Below are 15,012 nucleotides of genomic sequence, written 5' to 3'. Positions count from 1 at the left end.
CATTGGGAGAAACTAGGTAAAAGCTATATGAGATCTTTCTATTATTTTTATAACTATGTATAATTGTCTCAATAAAATTTTCAATTGAAAGTTTGAATGAACAGTTTAAAATCTTCCTAAAAGGAAAACAAGCTTTGATGGTTTTATAAGCTAAACCTAACGGTCAAGAAATAAATAACTCCAATGTTGTATCATTGAACATTCTTCAATTCATTTTAAGAGATGGTATAAAATCATGACACTCAAATCTAAGAAAGAGGGCACAAGAAAGAAAATTATAGCTTGCTCTCAATCATGACCATGGATTTAAAAATCCTACACAAAATAATACAAAAAATTAGCCGGGCATGGTGGTGGGTGCCTGTAGTCCCAGCCTCTCGGCAGGCTGAGGCAGGAGAATGGCATGAACCTGGGAGGTGGAGCCTGCAGTGAGTCGAGATTGCACCACTGCACTCCAGCCTGGGTGACAGAGTGAGACTCCATCTTAAAAAAGAAAATCCTGCACAAGATATTAAGTCAGATTTAGTAATGTATAAAAAAGATAGTATATTACAACCAAGTTGAATTTATTTTAGTAATGCAACATTGTTTCAACATTTGAAAATCAATCAATATAATTCAGTACATTAAAGATTAAGGAAGAAAGACTATATAATCAGATCCAATAATGCAATTACTTGGCTAAAATCCAACATCTATTCACCACTAAAATAAAAAACAACCATTAGCAAACTAAAATGAACCTACAACAAACATCATACTTATCTGTGCAACAATGTAGCATTCTCTTTAAGATTTATTACAAGACACAGATTATGTATTACCACTGTTGAAATTCAAGGTGCCTATGACACAAAGATTTTTAAAATCTTCCTACCATGTAAGTGCCAAAGTAGCCTTTTATGCTTATTTGTTTAACACTAACAATAAAATGGACAAATAACAAACATCTCAAATGTAACCAATCAGAAAAAGACCTTAAGGCTGGGTGCGGTGGCTAACGCCTGTAATCCCAGCACTTTGGGAGGCCAAGGCAGGTGAATCACTTGAGGCCAGGAGTTTGAGACCAGTCTGGCCAACATGGTGAAACCCTCCCTCTCCTAAAAATACAAAAATTAGTCAGGCATGGTGGTGTGTGCCTGTAATCCCAGCTACTCAGGAGATTGAAGCGGGAGAATTGCTTGAACTCAGGAGGCAGAGGTTGCAGTGAGCCAAGATAGCACCACTGCATTCCAGCCTGGCAGCCTGGGCGCCAGAGTGAGACCCTGTCTCAAAAATAAGAAAAAGAAAAAGACCTTAAGAGTGTTAAAGCAAAGCAAATGTATATTAGTGCAAACAGGATTTGCCACAGGGGTATCTAGCAAACATTAGACCCCAAATCATAAATGAGTACAAGTCCTCTTGTTAGTGAATCTAGGAGTTTCTGCTGTCATCTGTAGAAGTATTGAGAATATGACCAGACATGAAATGTTAAGTAAATTTAAACACACAGACCCTTTTTAAATTGCCAAGTGATTTTATTTCAAGATGACATCAAATTGCTAAAAGATGATCTAATTGTCAGAGTGACTATTGATTATATCTCCCAGTAAGTGTCAATGTAATTTACTCCATTGTGTTGTCTCCTTCCCTTTCTCTTCCATAAAAATGTAATGCTTGTGAAAAGCCACCAAAGAGAAGCGAAACCAGAAAAAGGATGTAACGAGTAAATATTAAAAGTAGTGCTCGGTTTGTATTCACAAGTATGCTGCTTGCTATACGATATTGTTTTTCAGGTGGAGGGCCACTATCTATACTACCTCCTGTTCCTCTCAGTTCACATGTTGGTGGTTGCCACCCAAGCACACAGTGGCAATGTTTTTTGTTGTTACATACTCCTTTGTAATTGCATGTTTTAAGATCACACTCAAAATGCAGGTCTTGATAAAAAGTACAATTGTGTTTAAGACAGTAGCTCCCTGGGCCACAGGTTGCACCATCCACTACCAGCCCCATTTCTGGCAAGTCTGTCCCTTGGTGTGCTTCATAGCCAAAGCATTTTTCTTCTTTTATGTCGTGTACTAATATACTACGAAATGTAGTGTGCTCACCTCCACCGGGAATCTTGCTGACACCACTACAGTGCAACATTCCACAAAAAACATCATCTTCTTCACATGGAAAAGGTTTACTTCCTCCTCGCCGTCGAATAACCCCACAGTTTCCAAATCGGTCACCAATCCTATTCAATTGTTGATAGCATGCCGGGGAGCCGTCTTTTACTTGGTAGCCAAAAAGGGCTTGACACTGCATATCACGGTCACTGCAGTTTCCTCTTACACAAACAGATACTGCTGAACATGGGGTTCCATCCTGGACATAGACGTCATTTGGACACTCTTCGTTTTTCCCATCACAGTATTCTGGTAGATCACATATACCACCCAAGTCTCTGCAAACCACTCCAGGGGCAGCATATTTACACTCACGGCAGCAAAGTCCTGTATTGCAAACACTGCCAAGAGAAAGGATACAAGAGGTCTCACAACATCTATCATTGGCACAATCTTTAAGGGAGCCACAGTCACATTCTTCCCTCTGATTTTTGATCTTGTCTCCACAACGAGGAGCTACATAAGGAAAATTAGTGTATGGAATATTTGGATCACTCAAACAAGGATCCCACATATTCAACCTGTTTTGCATCCGCTCATAAGAACAATTGCTCATCATATCATTAAGATCAGGAACAGGGGCCATGAGACAGTTGGTTCGTCGAAAACAATAACAACCAGCAGAATCATGTGACAAGCCCAAGTTATGACCTAGTGTATGTGCTGTTAAACATGCCCCCTTAAATAAGTGATACCTCATTAAATACACAAACATTGCTCCCCAGTTGGGGTTGCATATTCCATCAAAGCTGGTATAACAGTCCCGGTTTCCAAGTCGATATGCTGTAAAAACAACTGAGGTATCATGTGCAATTGTTGGATAAACTTTACGGTATTTCCACAAACCAAACAATTCTACAGCAGTTTGGGCCGGCCTCCCATAAAATTTTATTGCATCCTTTTGATTCCATATGAACAAAACACGTACATAAACATTTAAATAAACTGGTTTGAAAATGGTATGTATGATACCGTTAATAATCACTACATTCTCTATTATGTGTGACACATTAGGGTTCCGCTGGAATAATCCATTAGTAACCGTGTAGTGAATTTTCAAGTTTTTTCTATGATGCCTCCACAAATAAACGTGGCCTGCTCTGGGAGTTTCAGCCAGTTTTACCTTTCCAGATTCTTGATCTCTCTCCTCCCCTTCAGTCTTACATCTACTAGCCTCTCCTGGTCTTTCTTCTGACACAAGCAGGGATACTACATGCTCAAATTTGGAAGAAGCCTCCAGGGGTTTGATTTCATAAGTCAAGTCATCCACCTGCAGCATGCCACGCAGCCCTCCATGGCAGGTGTCCAATGTGGCCACAGACCCAGGAACCCCTTCCAGGTAGCAGTCATAGTAACAGTCTCGCGGGACAAAAGGGTAGTTCTCCTGCATGGCTCCCTGGTCATTATCAGTAAAAACAGGTAAATGTCTGGGCATCATGTTCTTCTTGAGCTTCATGTGAATCACTTGCCTTCGGCCCCGGAAACGCATGCTGTAAGAGAGTTGGTCTGGCATCTCAACTCCACGCCTCCTGTGGGGCACTTTCCTGGGGATCACAATTTCTGAGGAGGTAAAGCGCCATCCTGGTGGGTCATGAAAACAATAGACCTGGGACAAGAGTGCCCAGAGGACAGGCAGCCAGAGAGCACCTGTCAAGGGGTCCTGGACCCAGGCAGGTCCCATGAATAAGGGAACTTTTGACCAAAGAAAATGCAATCAAATGGGAGGCACAAAGAGGATTCCTCAGTCTTCAGCCTTCTCCTCAGGGCAGTTATGATGAAAGCAGAGTGAGTCTGCAGGCTTGGCACCCCCTGATAGGTGAGTGGGAAGGGTTAGGCTATTACATAACAATGGTGTGCTCGTCAGGGGAGGCTGTTTTCAGTGAGCTGGAGAGGTAGGCCAGGGGGTCAAAGGAAGAGGGAAAAAATGGCAGGAATTGAGAATAGCAGTGTATAACTGAGCTGAAATGTCCCTTGTCCTCTAAGGGAAGTCATAAGTGGAGTTTGATCAGTAAGTGGGTTTGATGCAAGGTTAGGACACTTAAGGACATTTTTCTCAAGCCTAAATGAGGGAAGGTCTCAACCTGTAATTAAAAGAGGGAAGCGTAATCAATAAGGAAAGTAGAAACTTTTCCTTGAAGGAATTTTGAGGATAGACTTGGAGATTAGAGAAATCAAATGGAGTTGAGGGTAATGGATGAACTGGAGAGTAAAATGTCATGAGAAAAATTAGGGTGTGTAACTATAATTTATCAAGTTAAACATATACCTACACTATGATCCAGCAATTTCAGTCCTAGGAACTTACCACATAGTCTTGTCTATGAATGTTCACAGCAGCATTATTCATAAATGTATTCTGCAATCTGGAAACCAAGAACTTGTCCTTGATAGGTGAATAGATAAACACACTGATATATTCATTCATTGAAATACTCCTCTGCTATAACACGAACAAACTTCTGAAACATGCAAGATCAAGGTTGAATTTCAAAGAAATTATGAGACAAGGCAGACCAAATGGAGTAGTTAATGTATGATTTAATTTGTATGAAGTTCTAGGATACTTCAAATTAATCTATGGAAATAGAAATGTAATTATTAGTTTCTAGATGTATGAGCAGGGGAATGGGGCATAAAGAGACCTTTCTGGAAAAATGTAAAGTATCAGTCAAATATATTGATTGCAATGGTGATTTCAAGTAAAAGCTCATGAAGCTGCACCCTTAAAATCTGTGTGTTTTATCATAAGCTAAGGATACCTCAAGAGTTAATTTTCTATAAAGGATTTGACTTCAACTTCTTTCTGACTCAATCCAGAATTAGCACATCATGAAATTATCTTAGAAACCATCTCCCTTTCCTTTTCAAAAATAGTTTTAACATAGAATTGCATGAAAACAGACTCAATTTGGTATAAGGAAGTTACCTAAAGCAGTTTACCTCATTTATTTTTCTCCTCTTATGAATCATACCTTTTAGCTGGGAGAATTTATACAAAGTAATATTTAGAAAAGAAGAATATATTAATATTTAAATGTGTTGTGTGCAACATTGAAAGATTTGTTTTAAATTCAGTGCAGTCAGAAATATTTTAAAAGTACAAGAATGAGTTGATCTCAGCCTGAAATAAACTGGCCACAATAAAAAAAAACTAATTTGTAAGAAGAAAGTAATGTAGTAAAAGTAGAAAGAGGAATAAAAGTAATTGTAATGGTAAGAATTATAAAATGTACTAATTTATACATTATATGTATATTAATAATTATTGAAAAATAGGAACAGATAAAAAGGGTTGGGCCCTTTGGGGAGCAGTAATAGCTAGTTATCCATTTATTATTTGATGTGATGGGAAATTTTGACTGGAATCTGTAAGAGGGGGGATGACATGAGGGAAGTCATATTAGAAAGATAATTAGGCTGCTTTTTACATTCAGGTACTGTTTTCACCAAACTGTCAAACCATTTTTGTCCTCTGCTCTCACACTGCAACAACAATCAACACTAAAGAAGACTTCTGTGACCAAGTGTTTTTGTTTTTTTTTTCACACACAACAAGCAGCAGATACCAGCTATGTGTCCTTCAAATCAATTCTGACACCATCTACCTGGGTATAGTGTCAGATCCCCCAGGTTGGACGTCCAGTCACCAGCTTCAGCTACCAGTCACACGTGTAGGCCTCCAGAACTTCTGATCAACAAGTTCCAATTTGGGGTTCCCATGACTCCTTTTTGGAGTTTGGTTAATTTGTTGGAATGGAACTCAGGAAAACACTTATGCTTACCCAGTTATTATAAAGGGTATTATATAGGATATGGAAGAAGAGATGCATAGGGTGACATATGGTGCAAGGGGCACAGAGCTTCCATGCCCTCCTTGTGCACAATCGTCAAGGAGCCCCCACATGTTCAGCTATCCAGAAGCTCTCTGAACCCTACCATTTTGAGTTTTTGTGGAGGCTTCATTATATAGGCATGATTGAGAACCATGTAAAAATGTGATTGGAAAAAGTACATGATCTAAACCCAGCAAGGCCTGTCTGTTCAGTCTTGGCCTCTGTGTTTACCATTCTTTCTTTAGGATATTGGGCAGGACCCCCTCTGGAATGAGGGTCTTCTGCCCCATAATCAGATTAGTCCTGCCTTGGGTAGGTGAAAAAGGACAGGAAAGGGTCAGAGAAAGAGAGGGATTCTGTTTCTTCAGGTATGTTTCTGAGGCCTAAAGCACTCCAACATTAATTATAACAAAACTGTAACAAGGTTGTGGGCATTGTAAGCTAGGGACTATGGATGAAAACCTGTGTGTGTGTGTGTGTGTGTGTGTGTGTGTGTGTGTGTGTGTGCGTATTCATAATATCACAGATACTGAAAAGATACACCAGGAAACCCCCCAGTCACAATGTTGTATAAATTAGCAGACTATTTCAATGATGTGAAGAGGACTGTTTGGGCGTACAGACAAATTCTAGAAATGAGTTACGTTTGAGTAATCGTGTGTGTGTGTGTGTGTGTGTGTGTGTGTTGTGTTTAGTCTTCTAAAAATCTTGAATTTAGTTCTCTCTTTGTGTGTCTCATCTGGCTTTTCATGAATTAGTATGTATTATTTTTGAAATCACAGATGTTTTAAAAAGTTTTAAGTGAGAGTGAGATCAGTAAAGTATCAGGCTAGAAAACTGCAAGCTCTCCTTCCCCCATAGAAACATTGAAAAGGAAAAAACCTTCAGATGGAGGAAAAGAGGAGGATAGGAGAAGTTGGTAAATGGGTATGAAGTTACAATTAGAAGGAGTAAATTCTGGTGTTCTATTGCACAGTATAGGGACTATGGTTGACATTAAAATATTGTATATTACAAAATAGCTCTTCAAAAGAGAGGCTTTTGAAGGTTCTCACCTCAAGGAATGTAAATGCATGAGGTGATACGTACATTGACTACCCAGATTGGATCATTATACAACATAGATATGTATCAAAACTTTAAATTGTACCCCATATATATAAACAATTACAACAGTTCAATTAAATAAATAAATAACTTTTTAAAAGAACTTTAAAACGTCTGGAGTGCAGATATCTCTCCTTCATTGCTGGTGGGAATGCAAAACGATACAGCCAATTTGGAAGGCATTTTGGCAGTTTCTTACAAAGCTAAACACTGTCTTACCATATAATCCAGTTGTCACACTCCTAGGTATTTACACAATGTATTGAAAAACTTAATCTGTGTACATATAGCTATAGCCAATTTACTCATAAATTGATAAAAATTGAAAGCAACAAAGATATCCTTCAATAGGTGAATGAGTAAACAAACTGCAGTACATACATACATACATACATACAATGGAATATTATTCTGTCATAAATTCAAGCCAGAAAGAGGCATGGAAGAAGTAAATGCATAATACTCAATAAAGGAAACCAGTTTGTAAAGCCGACATACTTTTGTTTCCAATGTTGTAAAAGGCGGTACTATAGAGATCAAAATTATCAGTGGCTTCCAGAGTTGGGGGCGGGGGGAGTGTTAAAGAGATGGAATGAATAGCTGGCACACAGGGGATTTTTATGGAGTGAAACTATTCTGTATTATGCTGCAATGGTGGGTACATGACATGTGTTTTACAAATCCATAGAAATGTACAACACAAAGGGTAAACCTAAATGTAAACTATGAGTTGAGTTAGTAACAATGTATTGATATTGATTCATCAATCGTATCAACAGTACCTACCAATGCAAGATGTTAATAATAGGGAAGAATGTGGGTAGGGGAGATAGGAAGTAAATGGAAGCTTCCTGTACTTTCTATTCGGTTTTTCTGTAAGCCTAACAATGCTCCAAAAATGAAGTATATTAATTTAAAAAATTTAAAAATAACCCAATGTGAAAGCAGGAGCAGAGGTGGAGCAATATGGTGGAACAGAAGGCTCTACCAATTGTTACCCCTACAAGAACACCAATTTAACAACTATCTACCAAAGAACCAAAATTCACGAGAGCACTCCTAGTACCTGGTTTTATCTTCATATCACTTTGTATCCCTGAAAGAGGGACCGAAGAAACAGAAGAGAACAGTCTTGAATTCCTGACACCACCACTCCTGCCCCAGGCAACTGTAGTGGGGTGCAGAGAGCATCTCTGGATGCTGGGGGAGAGAGAGCACAGCAATTGGAGGGATTAAACTCAGTGATGTCCTGTTAGAGCAGAAAGGAAAATCGGACTGAACTCAGCTGACACTTGCCCACACAGGTAGCATTTAAATAAGCCCTAGCCAGAGGGGAATTGCTAGTCCCAGCAGTCTGTACTTGAGTACCTGCAAACCTCACCACTGAGGGCTACAGTGCTGTATGTCTCTAAGTAAACTTGAAAGGCAGTATAGGCTATAAGGACTGCAACTCTAAGACAAGTCCTAGTGCTGAACTAGGCCCAGAGACAGGGGACTGGGTTAGGGGGGCGGGGAGGCACCTGACCAACTGAGACACCAGCCAGGGTGGCTAACGGAGCACTGGCATCACTCCTCCTCTAAAACCAGACTTCACAGCTTGCAAGAGACCTGGTTGTCCTTCCTTCTACTTGAGGAGACAAGTGGGAAGAGTGGGGAGGACTTGTTTTGCAACTTGGATATCAGCTCAGCTACAGCAGGATAGGGCACTGGCCAGAGTCATGAGGCCCCTGTTCAGGCCCTAGCTCTTGGACATTTCTAGACACATCCTGGGCCAGAAGAAAACCTGCTGCCTTGAAGAAAAGGGCTCAGACATGGAAGCATTCATCACCTGCTAACTAAAGAGCCCTTAAGCCCTGAATAACCAGCAGCAATACCCAGGTACTATGTCAAGGACCTTGGGTAAGCCTCTGAGACTTGCCGGCTTCAGGTGAGACAGCACATTACCAGTTGTAGTGGCTACTGGGAGAAATTCCTTCTGCTTGAAAAAAGCAGAGGGAAAAGTAAGGGGACTTTGTCTTCTACCTTATGTATCAGCATGGCCACAGAGAAGTAGAGTACCAAGTGGGCTCTTGGGGTCCTTGATTCCAGGACTGGACTCTTGGATGGCATTTCTGGACCTGCCCTGGGCTGTAAGGGTGCCCACTGAAGGGCAAGTCCCAGGCCAGGCAGTATTCACCACAGCTGACTTAAGAGACCTTGAGCCTTTAGGGACAATTACCAGTAGTCTGGCAGTACTCCTTGTGGCATGTGGTGGTGGTGGCTATGGAGTGAGGCTCCTCTGCCTTTGAAAAGGGGAGGGAACAGTGAAAAAGATTGCATCTTGTGGTTTGAGTGCCAGCTCAGCTGCAGTAAAATAGAATACCAGGTAGGCTGCTAAAGCTTTCAACTCTAGTCCTCAACTCCCAGAGAACATCTCTGGACCCACCTGGGGTTTTGAGGAACTTGCTTTCTTGAAGTAAAAAAAACACAGGCCTGGGTGGCTTTTCCACCTGCTAATTGTAGAGCCCCAGGACCTTGTGTAAACACAGACAGTAGCAAGGGATTCATTACAGCAGGCCTTGGGTGAGACCCAGTGCTGTTCTGGCTGCAGCTCTGACCCAAGAAAGTCATAGTGGTGGTGGCCACAGGGGTGCTTGTGTCACTTCACTCCCAAGCCTCAACTCTTGCCCTTTGTGCACCTACAGGCTTAACACCACAAAGAAGTCTTGGCAGCTTCCAGCTTGCACCCTCTGGAGCAGTGATCTGAGATGTATCTGGGGCTCTTTTAGCCACAACTGGAGCTGGAGTGGCTGGAATGCAGGGAGCAGTGTCCTTAGGTTGCACAGGGCAGCGAGGCCTGAGGACCAATGCCCAGACCATGAAACCATTTTTCCCTCCTAGGCTTCTGGGCCTGTGATGGGAGGGGCTGCCATGAAGGTCTCTGAAATGCCCTGGAGGCATTTTCCCCATTGTCTTGGCTATGAACCTTTGGCTCCTCTTTACTTATACAAATTTCTGCAGCCAGCTTGGGCTTAAATTCCTCCCCTGAAAATGAGTTTTTCTTTTCTACCACATAGCCAGGCTGCAAATTTTCCACATGTTCATGCTCTGCTTCCTTTTAAATATAAGTTCAAGTTTCAATTCATTTCAGTGCTTATGCAAATGAGCATAGGCTTTTAGAAGCAGCCAGGCCACAGCTTGAATGCTTTGTTACTTGGAAATTTCTTCCACCTGGCCAGACACGTTGGCTCATGCCTATAATCTCAGCACTTTGGGAGGCTAAGTTGGGTAGGTCGCTTTGAGCTCAGGAGTTTGAGACCAGCCTGGGCAACACAGCCAAATCTTTCTCTATAAAAAATACAAAAATTAGCTCTATGTGATGGTGTGAACCTGTAGGTCCAGCTACTTGGGAGGCTGAGGCTAGAAAATTGCTTGAGCCTGGGAAGCAGAGGTTGCAGTGACTGAGATCATACAACTGCACTCTAGCCTGGGTGACAGAGTGAGATCCTGTCTCAAAAAAAAATTTCTTTTGCCAGATAACCTAAATCATCTCTGTCAAGTTCAAAGTTCCACAGATCTCTAGAACAGGGGCACAATGCCACTAGTCTTTTTGCTAAAGCAGAACAAGAGTGACCTTTATTATAGTTCCCAATAAGTTGCTCATCTCCATTTGAGACCTCCTCAGTCCAGACTTCACTGTCCATATCTGTATTAGTCCATTCTCACTGCTATAAAGATACAACCTGAGACTAGGTAATTTATAAAGGAAAGAGGTTTAATTGACTCACAGTTCTGCAGGCTTAGCAGAAAGCATGGTTAAGAGGCCTCAAGAAACTTACAATCATGGTGGAGGACTAAGGGAAAGCAAGCACATCTTACATGGTGGCAGGCAAGAAGCATGAGAGCAGTGGGAACATCTACTTATAAAACCATCAGATCTCATGAGAACTCACTGTCATGAGAAAAGCATGGGGGAACCACCCCCATGATCTAATCACCTCCCACCAGGACCTTTCCTCAACACCTGGGGATTACAATTTGGATTACAATTCAAGATAAGATTTGGGTGGGGACACAAAGCCAAACCATATCATTCTGCCCCTGCCCCCTCCCAAATCTCATGTCCTAACATTCCAAAACCAATCATGCCTTCCCAACAATCCTCTGAAGTCTTAATTCGTTCCAGCATTAACTCAAAAGTCCAAATCCAAAGTCTCATCTTGTGAAACCAAAAACAAGTTAGTTACTTCCAAGATACAATGGGGGTATCATTGGTTAAATGTTCCCATTCCAAATGAGAGAAATTGGCCAAAATAAAGGAGCCACAAAACCCATGCAAGTTCAAAACCCAGAGTGTCTGTGGTTTTTCCAGGTACACAGCGCAAGCTGTCAGTGGGTCTGGGGTCTGGAGGATGGTGGCCCTCTTCTCACAGCTGCACTAGGAAGTGCCCCAGTGGGAACTCTGCATGGGGGTTCCAACCCTACATTTCTCTTCTGCACTGACCTAGCAGAGGTTCTCCATGAGGGCTCTGCCCCTGCAGCAGACTTCTGCCTGGACTTCCAGGCATTTCCATACATCCTCTAAAATATAAGTGGAGGTTCACAAACCTCAACTCTTGCCTTCTGTGCATCCACAGGCCCAACACCACGTGGAAACTGCCAAGGCTTGGGGCTTGCACCCTCTGAAGCAATGCTAAGCCATACCTTGGCCCCATTTAGCCACCACTAAGGTTGGAGTGGCTGGGACACAGAGTACCAAGTCCCGAGGCTGCACAAAGCAGCAGGTCCCTGGCCTGGCCCACAAAACCATTTTTGCCTCTTAGTCCTCCAGGCCTGTGACAGAAGCTTCCCAGTAGGTCTCTGACATACCTTGGAGACATTTTCCCCATTGTCTTGGCTATTAACATTCGGCTCCTCATTACTTATGCAAATTTCTGCAGCCAGCTTGACTTCCTTCCCAGAAAATGGGTTTTACTTGTATACCACATAGTCAGACTGCAAATTTTCCAAACTTTTATGTTCTGATTTCCTTTTAAACATAAGTTCCTCATCTCCATCTGAGACCAGCTCAACCCAGACTTCATTGTCCATATCACTATCAGCATTTTGGTCAAAACCATTCAGTAAGTCTCTAGGAAGCTCCAAACTTTCCCACATCTTCCTGTCTTCTTCTGAGCTCTCCAAATTGTTCCAACTTCTGCCTATTACCCAGTTCCAAAGTTGCTTCCACACTTTCAGGTTATCTTTAGAGCAGTACCCTATTCTACCAGGACCCATTTACTGTATTAGTCCAATCTCCCATTGCTTTAAAGATACTACCTGAGTCTGGGTAATTTATAAAGGAAAGAGGTTTAATTCAGTCACAGTTCTGCAGGATTAATAGGAAGCATGGCTAGGAGGCCTTAGGAAACTTACAATCATGGCAGAAAGGGAAGGGGAAGCAAGCACGGCTTACATGGGGGCAGGTGAGAGGTGCAAGAGAAGGGGAAGCTTCTACTTATAGAACCATCAAGACTTGTGAGAACTCACTCACTATTATGAGAACAAGATTGAACCATGGGCCAGGCATGGTGATTCACACTTGTAATCCCAGTACTTTGAGTGGCCAAGGTGGGTGGATCACTTGAGGCCAGGAGTTCAAGACCAACCTGGCCAACATGGTGAAACCCTGTCTCTACTAAAAGTACAAAAAATTAGCCAGGCATGATGGCACGTGCCTGTAATCCCAACTACTTGGGTGGCTGAGGCACAATAATTGTTTGAGCCTAGGAGGCAGAGGTTGCAGTGAGCTGAGACCATACCACTGCACTCCTGCCTGGGCAACAGAGTGAGACTCTGTCTCAAAAAAAAAAATTGAACCATGAAGAAACCCAAAACCTGTCCAGAACAAAAACAAGTAATGAGATTGAAGCTGTAATAAAAAGTCTCCCAATAAAGAAAAGCCTGGCACTCAAATGGTGTCACTGCTGAATTCTACCAAGTATTAAAGAAGAATTAATACCAATCCTACTCAAACTATTCTGAAAAGTAGAGAAGGGAATACTTCTAGACTCTATAATGCCAGTATTACCCTGATACCAAAAACAGCTAAAGACACATCAAAAAACAAACAAACAAACAAACAAACAAACAAAAAACCACAAAACACTACTGGCAAATATCTCTGAAAAATATTGATGCAAAAATCCTCAACAAAATACTAGCAAACCTAATTCAACAGTACATTAGAAAAATCATTCATCATGACCAAGGGGGATTTATGTCTGGGATGCAAGGACAGTCCAATACATGCAAAACAATCAGTGTGATACATCAGATCAGCAGAATGAAGGAAGAAAACCATAAGATCATTTCAATTGATGCTAAAAAAGCATTTGATAAAATTCAAAATCCCTTCATAATAAAAACTCAAAAAACTAGGTATAGAAGGAACATACAACAAATAAAAGCCATATATGACAGACTCACAGCTAGTATCATACTGAACGGGAAAAGTGAGAAAGCCTTGCCTCTAAGGTCTAGAATACGACAAGGATGCCCACTTTCACCATTGTTGTTCAACACAGTACTGGAAGTCCTAGCTAGAGCAACCAGAGAAGAGAAGGAAAGAAAGGGCATCCAAATTGGAAAGGAAGAAGTCAAATGATCCTCTTTTACAGATGATATAATTTTATATTTGGAAATACCTAAAGACTCCACAATAAAACTGTTGGAACTGATAAACAAATTCAGTAAAATTGCAGAATATAAAAATCAACATCCAAAAATCTGTAGCATTTCTATAGGCCAACAGTGAACAATCTGAAAAAGAAATTTACAAAGTAATTCCATTTGCAGTAGCAACAAAAATTTAACTACCTAGGAATTATTTTAACCAAAGAAATGAAAGATGTCTACAATGAAAACTATAAAGCACTGCGAAATAAACTGATAAGGACACAAAAAATAGAATATATTCCATGTGTATGAATTGAAAGAATAAACATAGTTAAAATGTGCATATTACCCAAAGGAATCTCCAGACTCAGTGCAATCCCTATCAAAATACCTATAAGATTCTTCACAGAAATAAAAAAAAAATCATAAAATTTATATGGAATTTATATTTTTATCATCTGTGAAGATTCTTCATGAAAAAAAAGGCAGGGTGCAGGGGTTCATGCCTGTAATGCCAGTACTTTGGGAAGCTGAAGTGGGTGAATTGCTTGAGCTCAGAAAGTTTGAAACCAGCCTGGGCAACATGGCAAAACCCTGTCTCTACAAAAAAATACAATAATTAGCCAGGTGTGGTGGAATGGGCCTGTAGTCCCAGCTACTCAGGAAGCTGAGGTGAGAGGATGGCTTGAACCTGGGAGGCAGTGGTTACAGTGAGCCAGGATCGCACCACTGAACTCCAGCTTGGGTGACAGAGCAAGACCCTGTCTCAAAAAAGAAAAAATTAGGAAATAGAAAAAACAATTCTAAAATTTATACGGAACCACAGAATAGCCAACACTATCCCAAGCAATAATAACAAAACTGAAGGAATCACATTACCTGACTTCAAATTATACTACAAAGCTATAGTAACCAAAACGACATGGTACTGGTGTAAAAACAGACACAAAGGACAATGGAACAGAATAAAGAAGCCACAAACAAATCATCACACCTACAGTGAAGTCATTTTTTACAAAGGGGCCAGGAACATACACTGGGGAAAAGACAGTATCTTCACTAAGTGGTGCTAGGAAAACTGGATATCCATATGCAGAAGAATGAAACTAGGCCCCTATGTCTCAACATATTCAAAATAAAATCAAAATGGGTTAAAGACTTATACCTAAGACCACAAACTATGAAATTACTACAAGAAAACATTGGGTAAATTCTCCAGGACAATGCTCTGGGCAAAAAATTCTTAAGGCATACCACACAAGCACAGGCAATCAAAGCAAAAA

General features: G+C 41.1%; 1 protein-coding gene across 1 annotated transcript; it reads right to left on the bottom strand.

The window, feature by feature from the left end:
* Positions 1–46: 46 nt before the first annotated feature.
* LOC126958768 (disintegrin and metalloproteinase domain-containing protein 20-like) lies at positions 47–5,303 on the bottom strand. The gene has a single exon (XM_050797358.1). The coding sequence runs from the start codon at positions 3,832–3,834 to the stop codon at positions 1,606–1,608; it is 2,229 nt and encodes a 742-aa protein (XP_050653315.1). The 5' UTR covers positions 3,835–5,303; the 3' UTR covers positions 47–1,605.
* Positions 5,304–15,012: the final 9,709 nt, after the last annotated feature.

The sequence above is a fragment of the Macaca thibetana genome, chromosome 7, assembly GCF_024542745.1.
Source record: "Macaca thibetana thibetana isolate TM-01 chromosome 7, ASM2454274v1, whole genome shotgun sequence".
Lineage (NCBI taxonomy): Eukaryota > Metazoa > Chordata > Mammalia > Primates > Cercopithecidae > Macaca > Macaca thibetana.
The sequence above is the reverse complement of the archived record's forward strand: the minus strand, read 5'-3'. Positions and strand labels throughout refer to the sequence as shown.

What these genes read in the sequence shown, in the direction of transcription:
- LOC126958768 (XM_050797358.1), bottom strand. Translation starts at nt 3,834, where the DNA reads ATGGGACCTGCCTGGGTCCAGGACCCCTTGACAGGTGCTCTCTGGCTG.